Below are 23,944 nucleotides of genomic sequence, written 5' to 3'. Positions count from 1 at the left end.
TAACCCACAGCCTCCAACAGAGGAAAGAATTCTCAAGCTGATGGCTGGATTTACACCCAATGATTTACAGTTGACTGAAGTCTTAAAATCCCTTTGAAGCTAAACGCTGAGACAGCCCAAGTATCTTGTCAGTGCAATTGTCAAATTCTTCACTTACACCCTATATGAACTAAGACACTCACAGTACTATAAGCCTCTTCTAGAATGGGAAGACATGACAAGATCTAGACAGGCATCCCAGATCACATTGGTAGCATTATGCATTTAATAAAATTGGAAAGGAAGAAACTTGTTAGGCTTTTTATCTTCAAGGCATGTATGCTCAAATTAAGTCTTCTTTCACTTGTGGTAAATGAAATATTCATCAGTTCACTGATTGTGAGCCTTATCCTTCTCCTGCAGTTAAAGTGTTACAACTGAAGACAACCAGTAAAGAAATGAAAAGCTTTTCATCTTTAAACACCACTTCAAATATGGTCCAAATCAACAGTGATTAAAAAATGACCAGATGTTTTTACTGTAGTGGAGGAGAGGTGGAAAGAGCGGAAACAGCATCTCACAACAGTATTTTCTAAGTATCATCTCCATGATCACAAGTAGGCAACACCAAGCGTTTGGGTACACAAGCCATGCACTACTGTTTTACCTTTACAAACAATCTACCACTGTCTAAACACCACCTTCCGATTACATCTGGCAGGTATCTTTCTTCATAGAGGACATGTAGAAAGTTCTATCTCCTTGTCTGTTAACCTCAGTTAAAATGGTAAGGTCACTTCCTTGTTAACCACATGTACATTGCACTTCCCTGGTCGAGTTGGCCCATCCAGATGGAGCTAATTAACACCCTCCAGAGCAGTACTCTTTTTTTCCCTTACACTACTTTAGCTATTTCAGCTTTGAGGAGAAAAAAAAAAAAACCAAAAACAACCCCAAGAAACCCAAAAGAGAGATTTGGTAGAAGTAGTTGGGGTTGGGGTTTTTTTGTTTTTTTTTTTTTTACAAGACCATGTGCAATTAATTCCCCAAGTCACTGAAGTCACAAGCAGCACCCCAACTTCTGCAAACTGATACATCTCAACCAGTTATTTTTGAGTCTCCTATGTTAAGAGCAGCCTATGTAACTCAGCTATGGACATTAATTAAAAAGGAGAAATGGGAATTAACATTTTTACTAATTGAGGGGGAAAAAAAAAAGATTTGTCACTGGCACAAAAGCAATCATCCTAAGGTTAATTGTCTCTAGCATTTACTTCTTGAGAAAGAACACAATTAGAGCTAAAATCAGGAAAAAGTTTTTTTACTGTGGCAGGTAACTTCTATCAAATGCTGTTCCAAGCAGTCCTTGGCAGACTTCACTGACAGTCAAGTCGGCACTACCCTTAAAACACCCCCTCCCACAAATCCTGCCACTCTTCAGGATGCATGGATAGGGGAGTTGCATTTGTGCTTCAGTGGTCCCTTACTAGGCACACTAGCAAGGCTGTAAAAGTTGACCAGACCCTAAAAATCTGTTTCATGTACCAGAAGTTACTGTCTGCTGGTTTACAACAGTAGGGAGGAAACCACAGTAAAACTTAGTAATTCTAAAACCTTGAGGAGAACAAACCCACAAAATATTAAGAAAAATGTTTTGACATTAGCTTTGATAAACAAGTTTAATAATCCACTACTTTACAGGACACATTTAAAAGCTAGGCTTCAATTGAGAAACATGAGACTCAGAAGTCAATTTTCCAACACCTAAGTTTTTGAGACTTCAGTCAGGTTTGTTCAGTCTACCAAGTATTGACCAAGAAGCTCAGAGTTGTGGTTTTGCTAAAAATATGTTGTACATACCAAAGTGAATCACCGCCTTCTCACGCTGTACTCTGGAGCTGATCGCCAGCAGTCTTAGTCCCAATGCACACAACGTCCATGAGCAAAGCAAACCACTCAGCTTTATTACTGCTCCCTCATTACCCAGGTGGTAAGCTTCAGAAAGCACTCACTCTTACAACGTTGCCCCACACTTCCAATACGATCTCCGTATTGCACAGAATTACCACTCTGCAGTAATTACATTACTGCACAGAATTACCACTCTCCCTACTACAGACACGAAGAGTGGGCACATATACACCACAAATGAAAAATAAACTTGTTCCCTATTCCCGGGAATAATTCGGGAAATTTAAACCAAGTAAGAAAAAAAATAGAATTCTATTTATTCAATTTGCTCCTTGGCTTCAGAGAAGTTAAAATAGGTGTCAAAATAGACACAGCATTTTTTCTTCCACGAATAAGAGAGTAAGTCTGCTATGGCCATACCGTTCAGAACCGCATTTCATGCCCACTCCATCATACTAACCCACGTATCAGCCCAAACCTGAACCCCCAAAGAAGGAAGAGAAATCCATGTTTTTGAGAAAGTGACAGTTAATAAAGCCCACCAACTTGCAAGTTTCGTAATGGAAGAGCAAGTATCTCCACTTCAATCCTGTCCGTGGTTTGAAGAGATAGTGCTCTCTGCTTTGACAAAGAGCAGCTGTCAGGAGGCTGAGTTTAGTGCTGTCAGGTGCAGGACCTACCTGCCAGGTGAGGTGATGTGCCAGGCCGGTCACTGGAAGGCAGACTATCTGTAACTGCTTGCACCAAAAACAATTTAAAAAGTTATCTAGCTTGAGTCCCCAGAATAATTCGCTTTAGAAAAAAAAAAAAGACTAAGAAAAAGATTCAAAGAGGAGGCATAGGACCAGGAGAAGAAGCAATTACTTAGCAATCATCAGCGGGTGGGGAAGCCTCCTCTATGGGTACCTCCACGTCCCCCTCGGAAGCCACCCCTCTCACCCCGAAAGTTAGTTCTGTTTCTCTCTCTGCCCCTTTCTCCTCGGCCTGCTGAAGTCCCTCCTCTTCCTCCTCCCCTCGGAGCACCACCTCCCCGGTCAGACTTGGACTTAGGTGGTGGTGACTTGGGCCGAAGTCTCTCAATCTCTTCGGTACAGCCAGTCAGGTGGGAATTTGGAGCTGTGAAGTACGAAGAATACGTTTCTGCATTGAAATTGCTGTTTGTGAGGGTGGGTCCTACAGTCAGCCAACCTAGGGAACGAAACCAGAGTCACAAAAGCAAGAACAAACTTCACGCTTCAAGGCCATAATTGTCTTTTTCCTAGTAAATGAATGCTCAAGTGATAGGGACAGACACTTAACTGCACGTCACCTGTATTGAACAGAATTAAAAGGTCACCTCTGGGAAAGCCAGAGTTGTGAAAAGTTTGATTTTAGTTTGATATTTCTCGGGACTTCCTCCCCGCCTTCCCCTTTTAATTACATATGCTATGGGAACATTCATGCTCTGGTTTCACAAGACCCCTTCCCTCTCCTTCGTACTTGGTCTTACACCACAACAACGTTTTACAGCCCCTCTAGGACCTGACTAAACCAGATCGGTAAATTAATCTAATTTAAAAATAACATCCTCCTCCTTCTCCCCTTTTTAAAAAGCATTTAAACTTGAATTAGGTAATTTTGTCTCCAGAAACCAGTTGTGACTGTACAGCCAAGAGCACAGCATGTTGGAAGCACACATCTGAAAACACAAGAAAATAACCATTCTGCTGAATATGAAAATATGATATGAAAATAGAGCTTAGAGTTAAATTAACCTGTTTATGCATAAACATTCACTGGGCACTTCAGCTTCACCAAATGAATCAAGGCAGGCAGACATTTAAACCAAGCATGTTTCTATTTCTATTATGAGCTAAAGTAGCATTCAGACCTAAAATGGGGCTTAGACCACTTAAAAATGTCAGTGGGAATTTAATTTTCAGTCGTATCATATATTAATGAAGAAAAATGTAGGTCAGTAATCTCAAGAACATGCTTAATTATGAATAAAACACCTGAAGATCAGTTCTTTAACACTGTTCTCTTTACCCTGGGAATTTACGTATCATTTACCTGAACAAAGTCTTTCTATAAAAGAAAACAGCCCCCTTACACACACACACACCCCCCCCCAGTAATCAGACTTAAGACTGACTTCATCATTAAAATTCAAGCCAAAGGCCAGTCAAAGAATAGGAATAGCCAAACACCTTGAAATTTATTTAGGTAACTTACTGCTTGCAGTTTGTATACTGATACACATCCTATTCCAACTGCAGTAAGAGAATAAGCAACATTTTTTTTATATTGTAAATATTAGCATTCACATGTAGCAAATCAGGCCCTGGATGGACTTGTATCCATTTCTCTTCTGGCATCCAAACTATTAACCTCTATTTAGGGGAAAACAGGGTTACATAAAACTGCAAAAGAAATGTCAGGCAAGTACAGCACTTGCCTCACCACCCCCCCCCAACTAACTTTGAAAAGGGGGTGCTGTTACCACAAACTGTTCAGAGACCAACTCTCACAGTATCCATCAGTAGGTGAAGTATGACTACACCAGCCATAACATGAAGTATAAAGTCTGTCAATTCAAGCATTCGTTGGTAGTTGAAAAAAATAGGACTGTTGAATTGTATTTCACATTAGGCTTTAGGACACAAACGTCACTGACAACAGATACAAAAGTCTAAAAAGGTGTCAAAATAGACTTTATTCTTCTAGTCTGTATTCTCCTGGGTCTTCAGATATTGGCAACAGGACCCAGCTCACAGGAATTTAAAAATCAGTTTAGAGAAAGAAATCACGCTTCAGAGAAGTGTAAACACATGGCACTTGAAAAAAAATCTCAACTGAACTTTGTTATACTCACTGATGAATTGAATACATGAACAGGCAAAAAATATTGGTTAACAGAAAACTTTCTTCTGAAAAAATTGCTAGAATTGATAGTTGTCATAGACTTTCCCAACAATGTTGGTTTGTGACTGACAGATATTCACATAAACCAAAAATGTGTCTCCTTGAGATCTACTGTCTGACCTATGATGTATGTCTGGAAACCTCTTCAGGACACTGAAATGAATTTTACAAGCAGCAAATTCTGCTACTCTGTCTTGCACATGATAGACACATTTCAATTTTTAGACCTAGTGTGCAGTTTACACCACTGTTAAATCAAAAAATAAAAAGTTAATAGAAAGGAAATATTCAGAATATGAACTTAATTAAATAGAATTTGTCCATTTCAGTATTCCAGTAGAATATTGAACAATTTCAGCATTTATCTTCAATTAGATAACACGTAGAAAACAAAAGCATAAAGATCCTACTGTTTGAGCAATTTACTTCTAAAAATGAATATAAAACAAAACTTAACTGTAAGCAGTGTTAAACCACATTTGTGACTTGGTCTTGCTCCCAAACATAATAATAATAGAAATTATAACCTAACTGTAATTACCCTGTAAGTAGGGTTCTATATGATGCTCCTGCAACACTGGCTGAGGGATTCACCTCAAGATAGACATTATTGCTAAGAAAATACACATGAGATCTTTAGTTCTAGCACAATTTTCTGCTATTTGATCACGAGGGACAGAACATTAACTAGAGCAGAAGTCATTTTGCTGTGTCCCAGTGTTGGGAGAACCATCAAGGGATGCCACAATCCCTCTGCTGCTGAGCATTAGGTTGGTTAGCTATGTGAATGGGAGGGCAGGAAATCTGGGAAATTTCTCCATCCAGTAGATTTTCTCATTCCTGACTAGATTTCCACTATGGAGAAGTCACCAAGAAAGCTCATCTGGCTTGCTGTGGTATCATAGTCCCACAGCGGGGTAAAGGGGTTATTCGCAGAAATACGTAGTTATTCAGCTGGTGCAAGTCTTGGCATCATGCATTAGGATTAACCATTACTGTCTCAGCTTCCATCAGAACCCATCAAGTGGCCTCAGATGACTTAAAAGTAAATGAAAATTTAACTATTTGACAAAAATAAACGTAACCGTTACCTGGTCGAATTGTACTGTCCCTTCCAAAAAGATGAAGACGTCGTCGTCCAAGGCAGAAATGCTCGATGATGTGAAAAATCTCTACAGGTTTTTCTATGTTTCCAATTTCAGGCTCTTCTGTGATGATTAGGTCAATATCAACGTTAGCATGGATGAAGTCACCATCTGTACTGCGACGCACAGTTCCTTTAATGCCCATGAGGCAGTGCTCCTACACACACACAACACAGAAGAGTACCTGTCACATGCTGAACATACCACTACAGCACAGACCTCCGTGGTTTCAGCACAAAGGAGAGAAGGAAATTCTAGGCAGAGTAGATCCTACTCTCATACAGAGAAGTCTGAAGCATGAACTAGAAGCCCAGAATGAGCTGGAGCTACCAAAAGAGCTTTTTGAAAACAACACAGAGTACTTTAAGCTATTCAGCTTGATAAACTACATTATGAAGTGGTAAAACTCAAATAGAGGCCAAGAAAAGATATTTGGACTTCTTCAATTACAGCAAAGTTAAAGCTCTAAGTTGGAAAGGCTGAGAAATCACCACAAATAAAGGGAGTACAAGGTGATGGCAAGAGTAAGGGAATAGTTATTAATTATGGTTAATACTTGTATCAGCATCCTGATCCTAACTTTATTCATATGAATTATTTTGAAATTTCTCAGTCATGTAACAGCCAGTCAGTGAAAACAAGATGTACTTTTTCATATTATACCCATTACAAAAGCAGCCTTCACTCTCAGATTCCTTTCTAGAAGATATCACTGCATCAAAAAAAGTAAAACCACTATCGAACTGTCAAGGTACTCTCAGTCAACCCCATCAGCATTAAAAATGTTCTTTAACTGTAATATGCACTGCTTTCCTTTCCTCTAGAACACTGTATATCAATTTAAGTGACTGGTACATAGAATCTATGAATGAGGAATCACCATAATTGGTGCAGGATGAAAAGAGGGTTCTACATAATCATTTCAGAGCTCTGTTTCTGACAGTATTAAGCTCAGATGAGCAATTTCCCCAGTATCATACAACATTGATTCACTAAGCGCCACCAGATGGCTCCAAGAAAAGTTGCAGACAAGAGTATGTAATCATTTTCAGATTTTTGGCAAGGATTTTAAGAGTTAGTGAATAAATATCAAAGGCAGAATAGGTGACCTATCAAATCTACGCAGTTGGTCAACTGCACCCAAGCTACAGGGTTTTCAGACCTTGAATTTAACTAAATAAAAACACAGAATACTACTAAGCAAATTACCCATCAAGCAAAGTCTCGTAAATCTAGTCTTTAGAAGAACTATCCAAAATATTTTATCTTCGTAACACATGGAACATGATTCATTAGTACCTCAGATTCTATAGCAGGTTGCACAGCATAAAGCATCCACCTAGAGAGATGCCTGAACTAAACTGAATAGGATAGCATTTGCTGTTGCAATCATTGGTAAATACATCTTGCACAACAGACTATTTATTTAGCCAGAATAAGCTAGCTCAATTTTCAATGTTTATTATAAATAGTGACCTCAGCCCAACCCTTGCTCGATAAACAGAGAAATTCTCTAATACCAGAAACTATTCTCCTCCGTTAAACAAAGACATAAAGTCCCCCCCACATCTTCCTGTGTTAGTTTTAACCTCTCCCTCATGAGCAAGCTGCACATATTTGTAATACTATATGCAATAAACACATAATATTTATACCTATAAATATTTGTAACTAATACAACACACTTTCAAACAAACTTCAGATTAATGTAAATGCAACTCAGAGAAAGATTACAGATATCTTAAAGGGAAGTTTATACTTCTAAAAAACAGCAAATCAAAATAGCAAATCTGAGACAGTTGAGGATGCTTAATACTAACAAATGATTAATGAACATGGAATGAGTCCTGAGGTTAATGACATTAAATTATTAAATTGTCAGCCAACCCTCTAATCAATAAAACTGCCAGTCACCCCCACATATACCCCAAAAATTCTTTATTAATCCTATCTACATTTGTCTAAGTTTTTAAATAACATACATTTGAGTCTCTTAAATCAGAATACTTTTTTTTCTCTACACCTTCTTAGATACACATCCTCCATAACACATCCCTAAGAAATTGTTTAATTTAAACCAAGCTGACCAATTCTATCACTTGTGCATTACAGTCATCCTCAGGAAGCCAGGAGATGCTGACTGAGCTATAGTCCCTAACAGTCCTCTATCTGGTTCAAGCCCTGGGCACTTATCTGCACATGAGTATTTAGAAACATTAGCCAGTCTTCCAGAGTTACAAATAGATGTAGTCATAAAAAATAACGAACACTTAAAAGATTTCTTTTGACATTAAATTTAGTCAAATTCTACTGCTAAGTTTAGTTCCATTCAAAAGGTGTTCCTTTTCCAGATTACAGGAGAAAACTTGCTGGCAAGGAGCTTGTGTTTTACACAGAAGTTCACCTATACCCGAAACAATCCAGAAGTCAAAAACATTGCAACATATGGTAACATTTTCTATTCCATTTCTATCTTCCCTCTCAGGATTTCATTCTTGTTCCATCAATCTATGAACCCTCCTCAGCTACCTGCATTTCAACAAGGCTCCAATGAGTATCACATTTAGAGGACTAAAACAGAAATTTACCAAGCAGTGTTAAATGTAGATGAAGCTTCTATACCTCTCACTGCCTAAAGTCAAGGAGGGGACAGAAGTTCATCGCTCATTCTATAAACGTGTTTATTTCCATATAATGTACTTTGCAGAACAGAACTCTGAAGTCCTCATGTTTGCTTTCCTGAAAGCATGTCACCAACTGCCATGGAGCACCACGTATTTCATTAGCGTGAAGAGACAGGAGGGGAACAGAGGAGAAATTGAGCCAAACCTTTACCTTGGTTCTTTGGAAAACAGCCTTAGGGTCTAGAGTCTTGGTCTTTCCAGGATTGTTCTTATTTGTTTTAATCCAACAAATATCCTCACATCTTCTGTAACCCCACTTGCGTAGACACTAAATATTATAGACAGATAAAACAGTTCACACTACACCAACAACTTAAGTAACTTAAACTAAACACTCATAGAGGTATTTGACTTTTCTTAAAGCATAGCTGAAAGATAAATTTGTCACAAATGAATGAAACAGTTTACTGGCATGACTGTACTATGTTTTGTCCCCCCCCAAAATGCTTATGTGCACATTGACTTGTCTAGGTATCACACACACACCCCTTTTTTTTTTTTTTTTGCTTTTAAATATCTAACCACCACACAAATTCCCTGTGAAACTCTGCGCTTGTTTTTACCTAGTGACAAATTTAATCAGAACCTGTCTGAACATAGTGATCAGCTGCTTCGGCCCTGTCTCCACTAATACCCGCACTCTGATAGTTTTTCACAGCAATGTAAAATTCTAAAAAATGAGAAGAAAAATAGCCAAAGCCATTGCTACTATTTTGTGGTTTTTCCTGTATCTGTTAAAAACCCCCAAAAAACGCACCAAATAAACACCATCACCAAAAAAACCCAAAACAACAAATTTAAATGACTTTTTAATCCTTAACTCCTGTTGCCTTGGAAAGGGCGGAAATTGGGCACTAGAGACTCAAGCTCATTTGGCTATTGCTGTGTTCAAGAACTGTCCGGCCGCTGTGAATATGTCTATGACCAAAATCAATCTATCTGAAAGAGCTACTTTAACCAATCTCAGAATGAAAAGCAGATAAAGCAAACAGATTAGTAACCACATGTTACCCTTTAACAGATGCCATATTGTTTTAACAGAAGGCACCGCTCCAAATAAATTCTTATTCCACCATGCCCAATGCAAGCAGTGCTACCCTGGCATACAGGAACATTACTCCAAAACTCCAAGATCTTACAGGGAAGTAAAACTTTGTAGAGCTCACTAAGAGTAAACCCACTTAAACTCCAGATCTTTTCTGAAAATAAGTGGTGCTACACACACAATTTTAATCTCACTTATGAAACAGTAGCACCTTTCTACTAGCATGAATGTTTCTGGCAGAAAACTATTAAGGCTTCTGTTACAAAAAAAAAAATGTTGTAAATGCACTCAACATGGTAACCTGCTCCTATGGCAAGGTGCATACACCAAAACCAAGACAGTAGTACAGCTCTCTAGACCCTATAGAATTATGCTTCCTCGCATAATCACAGCAACTCAGATGGAAAATAACAGTATCTAAACAGTTAATACCAGATCCACTTAAATTTATTTAATCCACTTAAAATTATATATCCTCTACCACAGTAACAAAACATCTCTCAGCAATTACAGTTGAGAATTCTATACGGAAAAAGTCAACGACAAAAATAACTCTTAAGCCTGTCCCTGATAAATTGAATTAAAACATCATCTTACCACTCGGCCAAGATCCAGACCCTCTCCTGAACCGCACCATAGAAACACAAATGACCTTGGGGCTGCAATTTCTTCAATTTCCAATTTCATGATCTAATAATAATAGTAGTACAAGTGTTTCTGAATTAAATATAAATCACCAATTGTATCAGGAAGAATACTTAGTAAGTGGTTAAAGCACTATCACAGAAACCATTAGAAAGCACTTTCATTAAAGATGTTAGTCCATATACCATTCACAGCCATCCTCTTAAAGTTGTTTTCCAGTAAGTATGTTGTAAAAGTTACCTTATCAGTACACAAGTGCATGTTTTCAACACAGCTGATGACCAGCTTAATTATTCCTTTTAACAGAAATTCTATCTGTATAGAAAATTCTAGACTTAAAGACTAGTACAACCCACATGATTTTATTTTTTTCCCCTAAACCTCTGCTTCATTTTAACATTCCACTGGTAGCAAAAAGATTTAATAACAGAGCAATAGTGCTTATGTGAAGCTTGTGAAGACACATTATTTAAAAAGACCAGCTTAATTCCTATTACTATATAGGAAGACATTCTCTCCATTTTCACTTTCAAGAAAAAAGCAGCAAGAATTTATCAGGACAGTGGTTCAACAATGACAAATGACTAACATTCAGGATGAAATAACTTCAGACGCAAAGCATCTGTTACTCATTATAAGTTGAAAAGATTCATCTGTAACTTGCTAACACATCAAATCAAGCATCATTCAGTGCCATTGTGAAGAAAAATAATGCAGTAGAAGCCATCCTAAGAGGATGTAACTCCCAACTAAGAGGATGACTCCTGCCTTCAACACTTCTAGCTTTTCCTGTTACAACAGAACGTTTTTTTCTCTGGGAAACATTGCCAGGCACCATTTTTGCCTGATGTAACAGAATGGCTAACACAGAACCTACCTATTCCATAATGTGTAGTTATCTAGTCTCCTATCACAGGCATGAATGCATTTGTTTTCAAATCCGTTCCTTAAAGGTGGATTGAATTTTATTTTGTTCTCATGATCCTTTAGTCTGACTCATTTCTGAAGTTATGCATGTGCAGGTTTCAGCCTAAGGACAAACTAATTAAAGTAACACCATCATCCCCCTCCTCCAAACTGCACAGAACACAGATAAGAAAATCTCACCAACAACTGCTTCAATCTACTGATTCACTCATATTATGACAAATTTGCTGCTAATGAAGACGTGGTCCTGCGTACCTTTTAAACAGGGCCTCTAAATAATAGGTAGTCATTAGTTGCGTATTCCCACCTATATGCCTCAACCTAAGAATTCCTGACATGGTTATGCAAACATGTATTTAATCAGCTATTCCTCTCTACTACAGATTGTCTGTTTTGTTGTGAGGGTGGGGGTTGTTTGGGTGCTTTTTTTGGATTGGGTTTTTGTTTGGGTTTTTTTGTTGTGGGTTTTGTTTTTTTTTTTCTTCCAATGAGTGAAGTGTAGATATATAGAGTAGAGGCAATTTATCACTATTTGACATGAGGTTTACAAGTTTTTTTTATTCAATGCCCAAGTGAAGAAATTCTCTAGTTCAATCTTGAAGGACAGGGCAACTTGGCAGCAGGCTTTGTGTCATCAAATTGTTATGCTTGATGACACCCAGCACTCCATAGCCTCCAGCCCTCACCATGCTTTTCCAGAACTGACTTTATTGAAAGAGGAAAGATACAGATTGGAGTTACTTATCAATGCATCTTGAGTGTTTCCTCCTTCACAAGCATCTATATGAATTACTACAGAAAGAACTTCAACATCTTTTCTCTAACTCAATTCTCTCAACATTTTCTACAGCACAACAGAGCAAGAGCACCAACAGTGATCTCAAAGATCACATCTTGCACATTAAGATTTCTTCTTGTTCCCAAAAAGGGGTCAGAAATCAACATGGCTTAAAAAAAATACCTTTGATGTGACTAAGCAGCAAGGGTATACATAAATACAAGAGGAAAAATCCACAAGTAAGGTTTATCTATTTTTGTTAGACTTCTCAGGATTACAACTAGTTTGACTGTTAAAATTTCCTATCCAACCAATACTTCGGAGAAAGGAAGTATGTCAGTGAAGCACACTCATCTACTCTTTTGACTAGATTATCAGTGTATCCAGCATATTATAAAGCATACCTTAAAAATCTGAGAATTTCAAGAAACAAGGGAATACTTACAGTGGATATTCTGAATTTCAAGAACAAAAACCAATCAGAAGCAAAAATTCATGGAATTTGTGGGGAGAAAACCCACTACTACTAGATTTAAGTTTTCAACCAGGCTCAGAAAGAACAAAAAGGTGTATTTGATTCATTAAACTCCTCGGAAAAGTCTTTTAACACAAATAGCGTAGGCATGCATGCAATATAAAGCTTAGTTCCCCTTTTTCCTTAAAACACATCTCAAACATTTTGATACAAAATTAAATCCTCAAATTATTTGCTTAAATACATGTATGAAATCATTTTCACACCAAGAAAAATACTTACATCATCCCAGGTCCAGCATTTTTCATTGGCAGTAATGCCAGTCTCTCGGTAGTATTCTTCCAGAGGTGGTTCCAGGAGAATCACATCAAATTTGGACTTCAGTTCCCTAATATCAAAAGCTTCCAAGTCCGCTTGTAAGTACCTGTTTAAACACAAGACGACAAATTGCTTGCACAAGTTATAATAGTGGTTTGAAAATTATACTCCACACAGCACTTGTGTGGCCAGTTAAGAGCAAGGTCTCCTGTGTAGTTCATATAGCTCAAATGCACTAAATCCAGAGGAGGTGCATAACATATTCTCACTTAACCTAGGTGGGATGCGGTGCATTTTTTTTTTTTTTTTTTAAAAGTAGTCTTTCTCTCAATAAACAGTTTTTAGGGTCCTAATTTAGCAAGCAGAAAAAGATGCCCACACAGACTGTACAACAATATCTGGTAGAGAATCACTGAACTTTTTGTACATTCATGAGCTATGTAGGAGAAAACATCAACATTTAAGAAGCAAACACTCACTGCCTGGCTAACAGACTTCCATTTTGCTTCACTTTGGGAAAGCGGCATATTTTTAGAACTGCCATTTATTACACGTTATGTTCAGAAGATTCTGAATGTGGTTACTTTTCAAGTAGTAATGTATTTCTCTATATGAAATGTATTTCTCCCTATAACAAAAGCATAATTCCCCGCACACACTGATTGTATTAAATACACACTCAAACACACTCTTACGACTGGCCTCCACACCTGCCCACCACTCCCTGCTGTATCACTATCAAAAAAATTACACTGCCCTCCCCTCAATACCTTTAACCTTAAAAAAACCTGATTAGCAGACCACCACCTCCCCTTCCTAAGAAAATGTCTGGAAGAGATTGTTATTCTGTAAGCATATTTGGTGTTATCAGAAGGCAGCATCTGACTACTATTTTTTCCCCCCTTCTGTGCTTTAAGGCTAAGAATGCCAAAACACATCTAACTTCAAAATAGCAAGTTGAGTTTTGCAGTTTGTAACTCAGTTGTGCAGACAACTATTTCAGAGTTTTTCACGTGACTATCATGAAATAATGCTATTTTACTTGGTACAGATTAGGACTATGATATATTAGAAGCATTAGGTTCACATCCAGATAGGTTCAAATTCCTGGGAGTAACATGCTGCATGCTTATAATGTGCCTAACAGGCAGCAAAAACTCAGAGGTTATTCAGAGTTAATAGGACAAATCACTTCCAGCCAGCCTAAACTTTTCGTCTTAAACTATGAAGTGACATCTGATTAATGGATACTAAGATAATAGCTGCCTCAGAAGAGAGCTGTTACAAGAACAACTAAGGTTATATTAAGAGGCCAATTTTTTAAAGCTTTTCTCGTTATTGTAAACTGCATGATATCATGAGATTCATGATCATATGATATCCTTTTAGTTCCCAAATTAAAGCCTGCAGCCCAATCAGTTGACAGTTCTGTCTTAAAACCCAAAGCTTTAGATACTATAAATAATCACACACTGGAAAGAAAATCTAGTTTATATACTATATTAAATATCTAGCTTAAACTAGCAGAACCAAACTGGTTTTATTCTTCTGAAGTTTCAATTGATTAATTTGTATATACAAACAAAATTAGAAAATGTAAATTCTGAACAGGTGCTAAAGATAAAGATTAGCAAAGCAGACAGCTAACTTCAAACAGGTCTGGAGAAGAAAGGCATTTTCCACAAGAACACTTACATGGGAGGAGTGTTAGATTTAGATATCAGCTCATCCTTCAATCTGATGAGCTCTCTAAGTTTTGGATATTCTTCAAACCTATCTGCTAAGCCTAAGAAGAAGAAAACATGAAGTTAACAACTACTTAGAGAGTAAATCTGCATCAATTAAGCATTGTCCAGTATTCCGATAGGTCCAAATGTTAATACTTAGCCTCATTTTAATTTTTGTTAGAACAAACCAAACCCTTCAAAGCAGCTTTTTGTTGGGTACTTCACAAAAGCCTCCTCTCTTCACCAAGTTAATTACGGCTGTTACTGAATGCAGTGTCTATGCTCTGATCTTCTTTAGAGCACTACAGTCATCAGGAGTTCACAATTCCTTTTATCAGAAGGAAACAATCTTCCATTTAAACTAGAAGTGCCAGAATGGTGACAGAAAGTTATTTTGTCATCCCTCCCATCTGTAAGTTTGTATTAAGATCTAATTAACACATTTACAGAATACTCTTATTTAACCTTTGGATACTATTTCTAAGGTGGCAACTGGGTTGTAGCTGGTTCCCTTAGGGAACCCTTATATTGAGATTTGGTATTCTGGTGTCAGTCATGAAGATTTGAATATATGTGTATTTATTTACTGGGTTCTTAGCTTTGTGATGTTAATTTTCAAACCTTTCATACGTACAGAATGCAGAAGAGAGAACCCTAATTAGGTTCTCTGCAGCAAGCTAAAAAAAACCAAACCACAAACAAAAAACACCACACCAAAAAACACCAGCAAACTTTTCAGGATATTACATTCCCCTTTCAAAAAAGTAAGTAGAAACAGTATGTTTTTGTTATTGCTAGCAGTAGTCTCGGCACAAACCAAAAAGGTATCCTTCCTGTCTTCCAAACAGTATCAGTTCACCTTTAGTAGGAGTTATTTAAAAAGTTTCATGTTCATTTAAATTTACAACTTTAAATGGTCCTAATCCATGGGGAGCGGGGGGACCACCCAACCTCAAAAACCCCACAACTCTTCATCCCTCTCCTTATTTTAATTTAAACTTCTGAACTCCCAACCCTAGCATCGCCCTGATAAAAGCAAAGTTCTTGGTATCTAACCTTATTACACGTGCATAAACCACTCAAAAGTTATTTCCATTCTTTTCCTTAAATACATAACATCTTAGGAACACCACTATGATGTTCTTATTTCCACTGCATGACAAATATTCCTAACTAGCAGAAATGGAAGTCCGTTATCAGCAGCTAAATAACAGAGGTAAAAAAATCTGCAATCAAGCTGACTTAAGTTGTAAGCCAAAACAAATCCCACAGGTCTCTCCCAACAGCAACATCAAAAAAGAAATAACTGTTCTGGAACCACTACGTTGCTACAGCTTTTTGTAGGGTCATGTTCAACTACAAAATAAAACCTAAGCAGAGTTTTGATCATCAAGTAGAAAACGTATGCTAACCAACATGCAACTTGACATACATCTCTCTAATAAAGGGTCTAGACTAACCGCTGCTGACATGTTCACTTCCGTATTAATACTCGTATAACAACATGCCCTATCTCTGCTGCATAAAGAATTGGGAAGAGAAGTCATAGTAAATAAGATGGACTGCTATTTCTTCATACTCATCTTATTTCAAAGAACAATGTATAACTATTTCAAGTACATAACTGTGAAGCCCAGGTGAAGTGAAGACATAATTGACTCAAAACAGCCTGTTTTTCATATTAAACGTCCAGATGTGTTTCACAGAGGCATTCACAAAACAGAGAAGAAACAAACAAACTGCCTCAATAGGCAAACAAAATCTCTTTAGGCTGGCATCACCAACACAACACACTTGCCCTGACAATCTTAAACTTGATAAAATACAGAGAACTGTTACAGAAAACCCAAATAACTACCAGGCACCCATTCTGGGCAACAGAACCAAACTGTACCTTAATTTTAGAAAGATTAAATTCAGGCCCAATAAAGTAAGATTTCAATAACAAGTTCAGTGATGGCTGGATGAACGTAAACTTAAATAACATCATCTAAACGCCATAAAACACTGGGCCTTCTAATGAGTTGTCAGCAGTTACATAATTTAGCTGGTAAATATTATCCATATTGCTCACTGACTTAAATACAAGTATTTTCCATACTTTACATGCTACATGCATTCTTGGAAGCAATATGGTCCAGGAAACAGCTGAACTATAAGCTAGTTATTCAAACTTTCTAAGGTTTCAAGTCTGCGTACTAGACTCATCTATTTTCTGGAACCAAAAGACCTTAGTTCTGAAAAAATCTTCCTGGTTAAATACTTTCAAATAAAGCCAAGATTAAGAGCAGCCTTGGTAATAATTATTAAAAATAAAATCATTCATATAAATTTATATATTAATATGTATGCACACAGAGTGACAAAACTATCAAGTACATACGTATCCACATTTCCCAGTTAACTGTAAGGAATTAAAAAGGGGGGAAAAAAAAGAAGTGCTATCAAATAAAATGGTATGACATACCAACATCTCTGATGAAGTTCTGGGGTCTGTGTCCCGTATCCACAAAGTGCTGACAGTAATCATTGTGTGGATTTAAGCTCTGAGTACCCTGGAAAACAAAAGGGAGTTCAGCAAGAGCAACAGGGAGGTTACTGGACATACACACACACTCTCTACATATGTCAGTCTGATAAATGACAAAGTAACAGATTTTTATTTTTTTCTTTTCAGTGTGCCTTTACAAGCCACGCTAGTCAAGGCTGCCGTGGTTTTAGTTCTAAATCAGGCCTGCCATTGCTACAGCTCATTATAAGTTGACCCAGATCTTTAGTCAGATCAATGTAAACACTAGTTACAGTTCCATCTTTCACAGGAAACTTCTGTACTTGTAAATTCCAGTCAATTACTTCAACCTTTAAAGTTTTATTTCAAATACCATCAATTGCAGAAATAGTTTAACACAACTTACCAGCTTTGACGAAATGTCTAATTGCAAAAGCAGCTCACCTTAAGAAAGGTACTGGAATCTTTGTAAATCTCTTCTTCATAAGGCAGATTCTCTTCATCTTGCTGCAGCTCTACTTCATCCTTGGAAATAAAGCAGATATTACAAGCGTGCAAGATCGTGCTGTTTCTCTCCTCATTATGATTCTGCTTCTTAAGGAAAGAAGTGGGCTGTCTACAAATAGAAGTCTCCTAAAACAGCAGATCATGAACGGTTCCAACTCCAGTTTTGGAGGGGGAAAGAAAATTACCTATTCCCAAAAAGGTCTGCCTCTCTCATTAATAAGGACAACAGTAGTGGGAGAGACCTCTGAAAAAAGAATAAAATAAGAAACCCTTCATTTCAAGACCCTGACAGTGCAGGTAATGCTTTACAAGGTGCAGAACTTTTGAAATTCATTCTTTAGACTAAAGCAAGTTATATATTTTGCTGAAGTTGTTCTGTAGTAGAACCTTTGAACATTTATATCCACTCAATCATCTTGTACATTCCAATCTCAGCAGCTGAAACCATCTTCTCTATATAAATCTGTTAAAGTCCACACTTTGGAGAAACAGCACATGGTACAAATGAGTATTTCATTTGGACTATCCTTAAAAGTAACTTTAAAATTCCAACTCTATAGTCTCAAAATTTACAGAAAACAGGAATTGTATTACAATTTTTTTCCCCACAGTCAGTGTGTCACCAACTGTTCGTTCATCAGATTTCTGGAATTCAGAGATCTGTCACACTGAAATACTCTGAACATCCAACACAGAACTCTGAGAGAACAGAAACAAAAAAGAGACTCACTTCTTCATGTCACTGTTTTCCCACTGATCCTGAAACAATTCAGTATATATATTATATATAAATAAAACTGAAGAACCGCTAAATAATATCATCTACTATATTTTAGTAGGATGCATATGCTCTTCCATACATTATTGATTACAACAGAAATCTTAATCACTTAATATAGCGTTTCATGTGAGGAGAAAAGCAATCTCAAGGCTGAAATATTAAAAAAGATATTTTAACACACTGAAATAAAAGGAAAGATGGAGAACCAGTTTTCTCATAGAAGAACTCAACTTCTCCCCCTCACCACACATCTTGAGTCAAAAAATGCAGAGACAAGGCTATTACTGCTGCATTTACCCTATGCTACATAAGCTGTCTAAATGCAGAAAATTAAGTGTTCTATTTCGATTCCTCTAGCTGTTGAAGTCTTAAAACAAGCTCTGTGCTCTTTCCAAACTGGAGCTTTGAACCAACATCTGAAATGCCTGCTGTGATTCATAGGTCACTGATTCCCTGTCCCCATTATTCAGGTGAAGAACTTAGATAGACATAGTCTTTTTTATTTGCTTAACCAGGCCAAAAAGAGAAAGACTACTATCAGAAACAGCAACTGTGTTTACAAGGAAAAAGAACGAATGGCAGACAAGCAGCAGCAAGTGTTATTCAGGGAAAAAAAAAAAAAAAGCTGAAAGCTTGAGTTTTACTAAAAACTGCTTATGCCATCATAAGCTTACATCCATTTCCCCTCTTTCATCTTCCTCTAAATTTTAGCCTGCTGATGCTAAGTACTTGTTAGATACCTACTTCTGAGTCATCCCAGTTCTCTTCATGCCTTCTTAAGTTATTTAGAAAAAAAGTCTTGTGACCACAACAAAAAGTCCACACCACCAATTTTCAACAGGAAAAGTACAATTAAAATAGAGACAGAATGAAAAACTAGGTTCTAGTACAGAACTGTTAGAGTTCCACAAAAACAAGAGTATTGTAGAAGTTCTTCAAAATCACAGTTCAACCTTCTGACCTTAAAATATCCATAATTCATTTTTACCAATAATGCACCTATTCCCATATCTCCCACCTCTATGGTTTGCAATGCAGAGTCAGGCTCCAAACAGAAGTCAAGCCAGCTGGAAGCTTAACAAGCAGCCTTGCTGCCCTTTATTTTCATATTAGCCTGATGTTTATTATGAACCATCACTATAAATTTACACTTATTTACAAAAAAAACCCACAACGCAAACAAAATCCCAAAACCAAAAAATAAAAAAACATCGCTTTTTTGCATCAGATGTTCCTAAATGGCTGAGAAGATTAACATACTTCATCTTTAATTTCAAAAACTGCTCTCACACTTCCCCCATGTAATGAAAACTTCAATGTCACTGTTCGGCCTCCTCTCAAAACGTCAGTGTAAGGCATTCAGGTGTCATCAGCTCACTTCACTTTCCATTTGGAACACTAGAAACTGTCAGAAATCCTCTAAAACACCCAACTACATTTGTTTAAAGGTTCCACGCCCACATCCACACACTCTAGCCCTGCAGACCTTGCGCCATTACACTGCACGGCAGTAACAACAATGTATCTTCACAGTAACCCATCTCTACCAGCAATTACAGCTAGATGCTCAGGCTCCAGCTAGAGCAGTTGAGGTTTGAAGACACATTCATTTCCACTAAATCTGAAGTCAGGGCACAAACATTTTAAATCACTTCAGAAGGATTAACAAATACCATCACATAGAACCCAACACTGCAAGTCAAGGTTTTAGAGACATACGAGTCACTTTACATCAGAAGCACTTACCTCTAATTTTCTTAACAAAGCTGTCAAACTTGCAATATTTGTCTGCAACTCTAACAGCTAAGTCTATTATTACTTTTGTCTAAGGAGTATTAGATACAATCCAATAGGGCTTGATACCATAAGGATCTAGATTTTTGTAGCAGTTCATATTACAAGACTAAATTTAAACAGGCTCAAACTACTAAGGAACAAATTACATCAATACAGATGGGATTTTACTAAGTTCTTATCTCCTTGCCAATAGGGAATTACCAATGTCTGCAGAAAACAGCTGATGACTCCACTACAGACATTCTACTTAGGGGTTTCAAGTTTCTTAAATCTATTCATCTGCTCAGCTGAAGGTGGTCTGAGCTAGTATTAAAATACTCTTCAACAATATAGCAAGAGTCTGGCCACTTGCAAGTGGTCACTGCCCACCTCAGGTTAGGTCTTCTTCATGCTAACAAAGAAAACGTTGATAAGATTAACATGCTTTGCCGACTGAAGTGACTTATCCATATATACATCACAGAAAAAAGATTAGTTGTTTAACCACATACTTGGTGAAGAAGTAAAATAAACTGATATTAACTGATCACTAATGTGAGCATAAAACCCCACTTCACAAATAGTGGGGGTACTCTTGTGGTGGGTTGACCTTGGCTGGACACCAGGTGCCCACCAAGCTGCTCTATCACTCCCCTCCTCAGCTGGACAGAATGGGGAAAAAAGTAAGATGGAAAAAACCTCATGGGTCTAGATAAAGGCAGTTTAATAAAGCAAAAGCACAAGGCCATGTGTGGCAACAAAGGAAAAAAAAACCCCAAAAGATTTATCTCTACTTCCCATCAGCAGGCGATGTGCAGCCACTTCCCAGGAAGCAGGGCTTCGGTATGCGTAGCAGTTGCTCCAGAAGACAAACGCTGTAAATAACTAATGACCCCCCTTAGCTCTTATTGCTGAGCAGATGTGATATGGTATGGAACATCCCTTTGGTCAGCTGGGGTCAGCTGTCCTGGCTGTGTCCCCTCCCACGATCTTGCCCCCCGCAGCCTACTGGTGAGGAGGCAATGTTGGAGAGACAGCCTGTGCTGTGCCAGCACAGCTCATAGTAGCCAGAACACTGGGGTGTTACCAACACCTTGCGAGCTACCAATACGCAGCATAGTGCTATGAGGAAATTAACTCTGTCTCAGCCAGACCCAATAACGCCGTAAAACCCTTTGAGATGGTGACTTAACTAGTTTGCTAAAAAAGATGTACAGACTAACACTTAGCATGTTAAAAAGAATGTCCATCCACTTACAGATACTTTAAAAATTAGTCATCAAAAATGACCTGTTATACATCAACTTTTTGTTTCAGTAAGATAGAAGAAAAATAGACATTCTTACAGAAAGATTTATAAACCTGAACACAAATCTACAACTACCAAGGCGTCATATTTCAAACATTATTATTTTTAGGCATCCAAGAGAACAGCAGATTTCATAAATGTACTGACCTTGATCCTGAGAAGCAAGGTTATTAGGACAAGGGAAAAAAAAGGGAGAATATATGCTGCAACAAGATCACAAAGCAAATCAGAAACACAGCTGTATCGCATCATAATCATGCCTTTGCTCAATCTCCTTTCTCTACCACTCATCTTGGACAATGCTCTTGGATGCGCATTTGAAGAATGAAGGGCATGACAGTTTGGTGACCACTCGTTCTTCAGAGACCATGGAGGCATTCTGTTTGGGTTTTTTAAACTGAACCTTCCCTGGATAATCTCGATGCTTAAAGCATACCCCAAACCAAACCTCCTACTTCCATTCCCTTAGAGTCCCTCTTTTCTTCCATTCATCCAGAACCGCATTCCTTTGCGCTTAACAGGCACGTTGGAAGACACTCTCAATCTCCCTGTATCTCATCCAATGACCTGCACCTCTTGCTAAACGCAACCTTTTCTTCTGACACAAAGAAATACTGGTCAAAATTATTTTTTTTGTGTATCCAAGCTCGCACACACTTCTTCCCACACCAGCCAGCCAGCCATGGCACACTGCCATTCCCTGTGAGCACTACCACCTAAGCCTACCACCTCCTAGAAGCCGCACTAAATTAAGTCTCCAAACATTAGGTTCAGGTGAATGTACAGTTCAATGCACCTAAGCCATGTCTGAAGAGAATCACTAAGTATCTATGTCCCCTCTCTTAGATCTTTGCAGTAGAAGACAAGGGAGATACCAGTAAGGGGCATATATTTTAAAGTATCTATACACATTGCATTCATTTATACACACACACACCTATAAATCCCTCAGAGACACATGAACACCAGAAGAGGAGTAATTTTTTTCCTTTTTCTATTACCTTATATTCTTCAATCTCTTCCTCATCAGCTTCTCCCTCGTCTGGGTATTTGCGTTTTGCATTTGGTGCGGAAGTATCATAAGCAGCCCTAAAAACATAAAAAAAAAAAATCCTCATATAGAACAGTTTCTCTCTCGAGAGAGAACATTTCCGAAAGCTCTGATAATCTGCCTTGACTACATGTTTCCGTTACAAATTTGAAATTATTTTGAAACGTCACATATGAGTTGTTGTTCCTCTCTCAGTATAATTGAGATCAGCACAACTTCTTAAGGATAGGACTCCTGAACACAGGTTCCCAGCTTCCCCATTTTTCTGTTCTAAAAGGAATAGCTTATTTTAACCTAATCAGTGCACCTACAAAATTAAACCTGCTGACACAAGAAAATTACTGTTACACGTGACAATTAATGAGCACTAGCTACCCCGCCCTAGACATGTCTACTGTTCCATAAGAACTTTTAAACTGAATTGCCCTGTAACTGCTCTTAGCAAAAGCAGAAAGGCCCTAGGACAATGCAGATGGCATACTCTCAATTCGCACCTCGGTTTTGCTCCACAGTAACTTTTTAACGTAGAAAGGAAGAGTCAGCCTTGATTTCCAAACTGCTATTAGAAACAAACGACTAAACCCTACTCACCTTATTCGAGGTTCAAATTTGAATAATTAAAGCATTTTCTTTCACTGAGTTGTATGGCTTTTAAACAAACTGTAAGATTTTATTTTGTTCTTTGGAGGGCAATCGCATCCTATTTCAAAGTCTGGTATTATTATCAACCCCCTCAATTTCTAACAGAAATCATACACCGGTACTGACCTACACGTCTCTCTGGTTTCAGCGATCTCCCGCTGCTCATCTTTACTGTTCAGCACGGCGCCGATACTGTCGGCGTTTTCAGCTCCTAACTGAACAACAGGCAAGACGAATTCAAGCCACAGTTACCACCGATTAACCCCCCAAACAGTAACAACCAGGAAGCCAAAGGGCCACTCTTTAAACGTGACTCACCCTCCTACCAGCCAGGCCCGCCAGACACCCTCGCCCAGCAGCAGGGCCGCTCTCTGGCGTTACCACCGAACGGCCGCCACAAAGGCCGCCCCCTCCCCCGCCGCCGTTAGCACAACCGTTGCACCTGAGGCGGCGCGCGCCCGCTGCCCCCTCCCCGCGAGGAAAGGGCGGGGCCCACACGCTCGAGCGCCCGCCGGCGGGCCCCGGCCTGGCGGGGAGCGGCCTCGCCGCTCCCCGCCCCGTTACCTGCTGCGCCAAAAGCTGCCGCCGGAGTTTCTGCCGCTCCCTGATCTCCTGCAGGCGGCTGTTCATCGCCGCGCAGCCGGCGTCCGCCACCCCGCTTCACCGGGCTCCCGCTGGTGCGTCACTTCCGTCCCCTCTTCCAATGGGGCGGCTGCGGCGGCCGCGTGACGGGTCGGCCATGTTGGCTGCGGGCAGTGCAGGCCGGGCGCTGGGGGGAGCGGAGCGGAGCGTGGCGGGGTCCTTCCGCGGGCCGGTCCTCTGCACAGCGAC

General features: G+C 38.7%; 1 protein-coding gene across 1 annotated transcript; it reads right to left on the bottom strand.

The window, feature by feature from the left end:
* Positions 1-1,631: 1,631 nt before the first annotated feature.
* METTL14 (methyltransferase 14, N6-adenosine-methyltransferase non-catalytic subunit) lies at positions 1,632-23,874 on the bottom strand. The gene is made up of 11 exons (XM_075751028.1): positions 23,678-23,874; positions 23,240-23,328; positions 22,422-22,509; positions 17,492-17,572; positions 17,006-17,093; positions 14,507-14,597; positions 12,776-12,917; positions 10,266-10,358; positions 8,775-8,891; positions 5,886-6,096; positions 1,632-3,078 (listed from the first exon to the last, which is right to left on the bottom strand). Exons 1-11 carry the CDS (start codon positions 23,741-23,743, stop codon positions 2,765-2,767), a joined length of 1,380 nt encoding a protein of 459 aa, XP_075607143.1. The 5' UTR covers positions 23,744-23,874; the 3' UTR covers positions 1,632-2,764.
* Between the last annotated feature and the right edge of the window lie 70 nt (positions 23,875-23,944).

Source organism: Balearica regulorum, chromosome 4, assembly GCF_011004875.1.
Source record: "Balearica regulorum gibbericeps isolate bBalReg1 chromosome 4, bBalReg1.pri, whole genome shotgun sequence".
Classification (NCBI taxonomy): domain Eukaryota; kingdom Metazoa; phylum Chordata; class Aves; order Gruiformes; family Gruidae; genus Balearica; species Balearica regulorum.
Note: the sequence above shows the minus strand (reverse complement) of the source record. Positions and strands in the feature narration are given on the sequence as shown.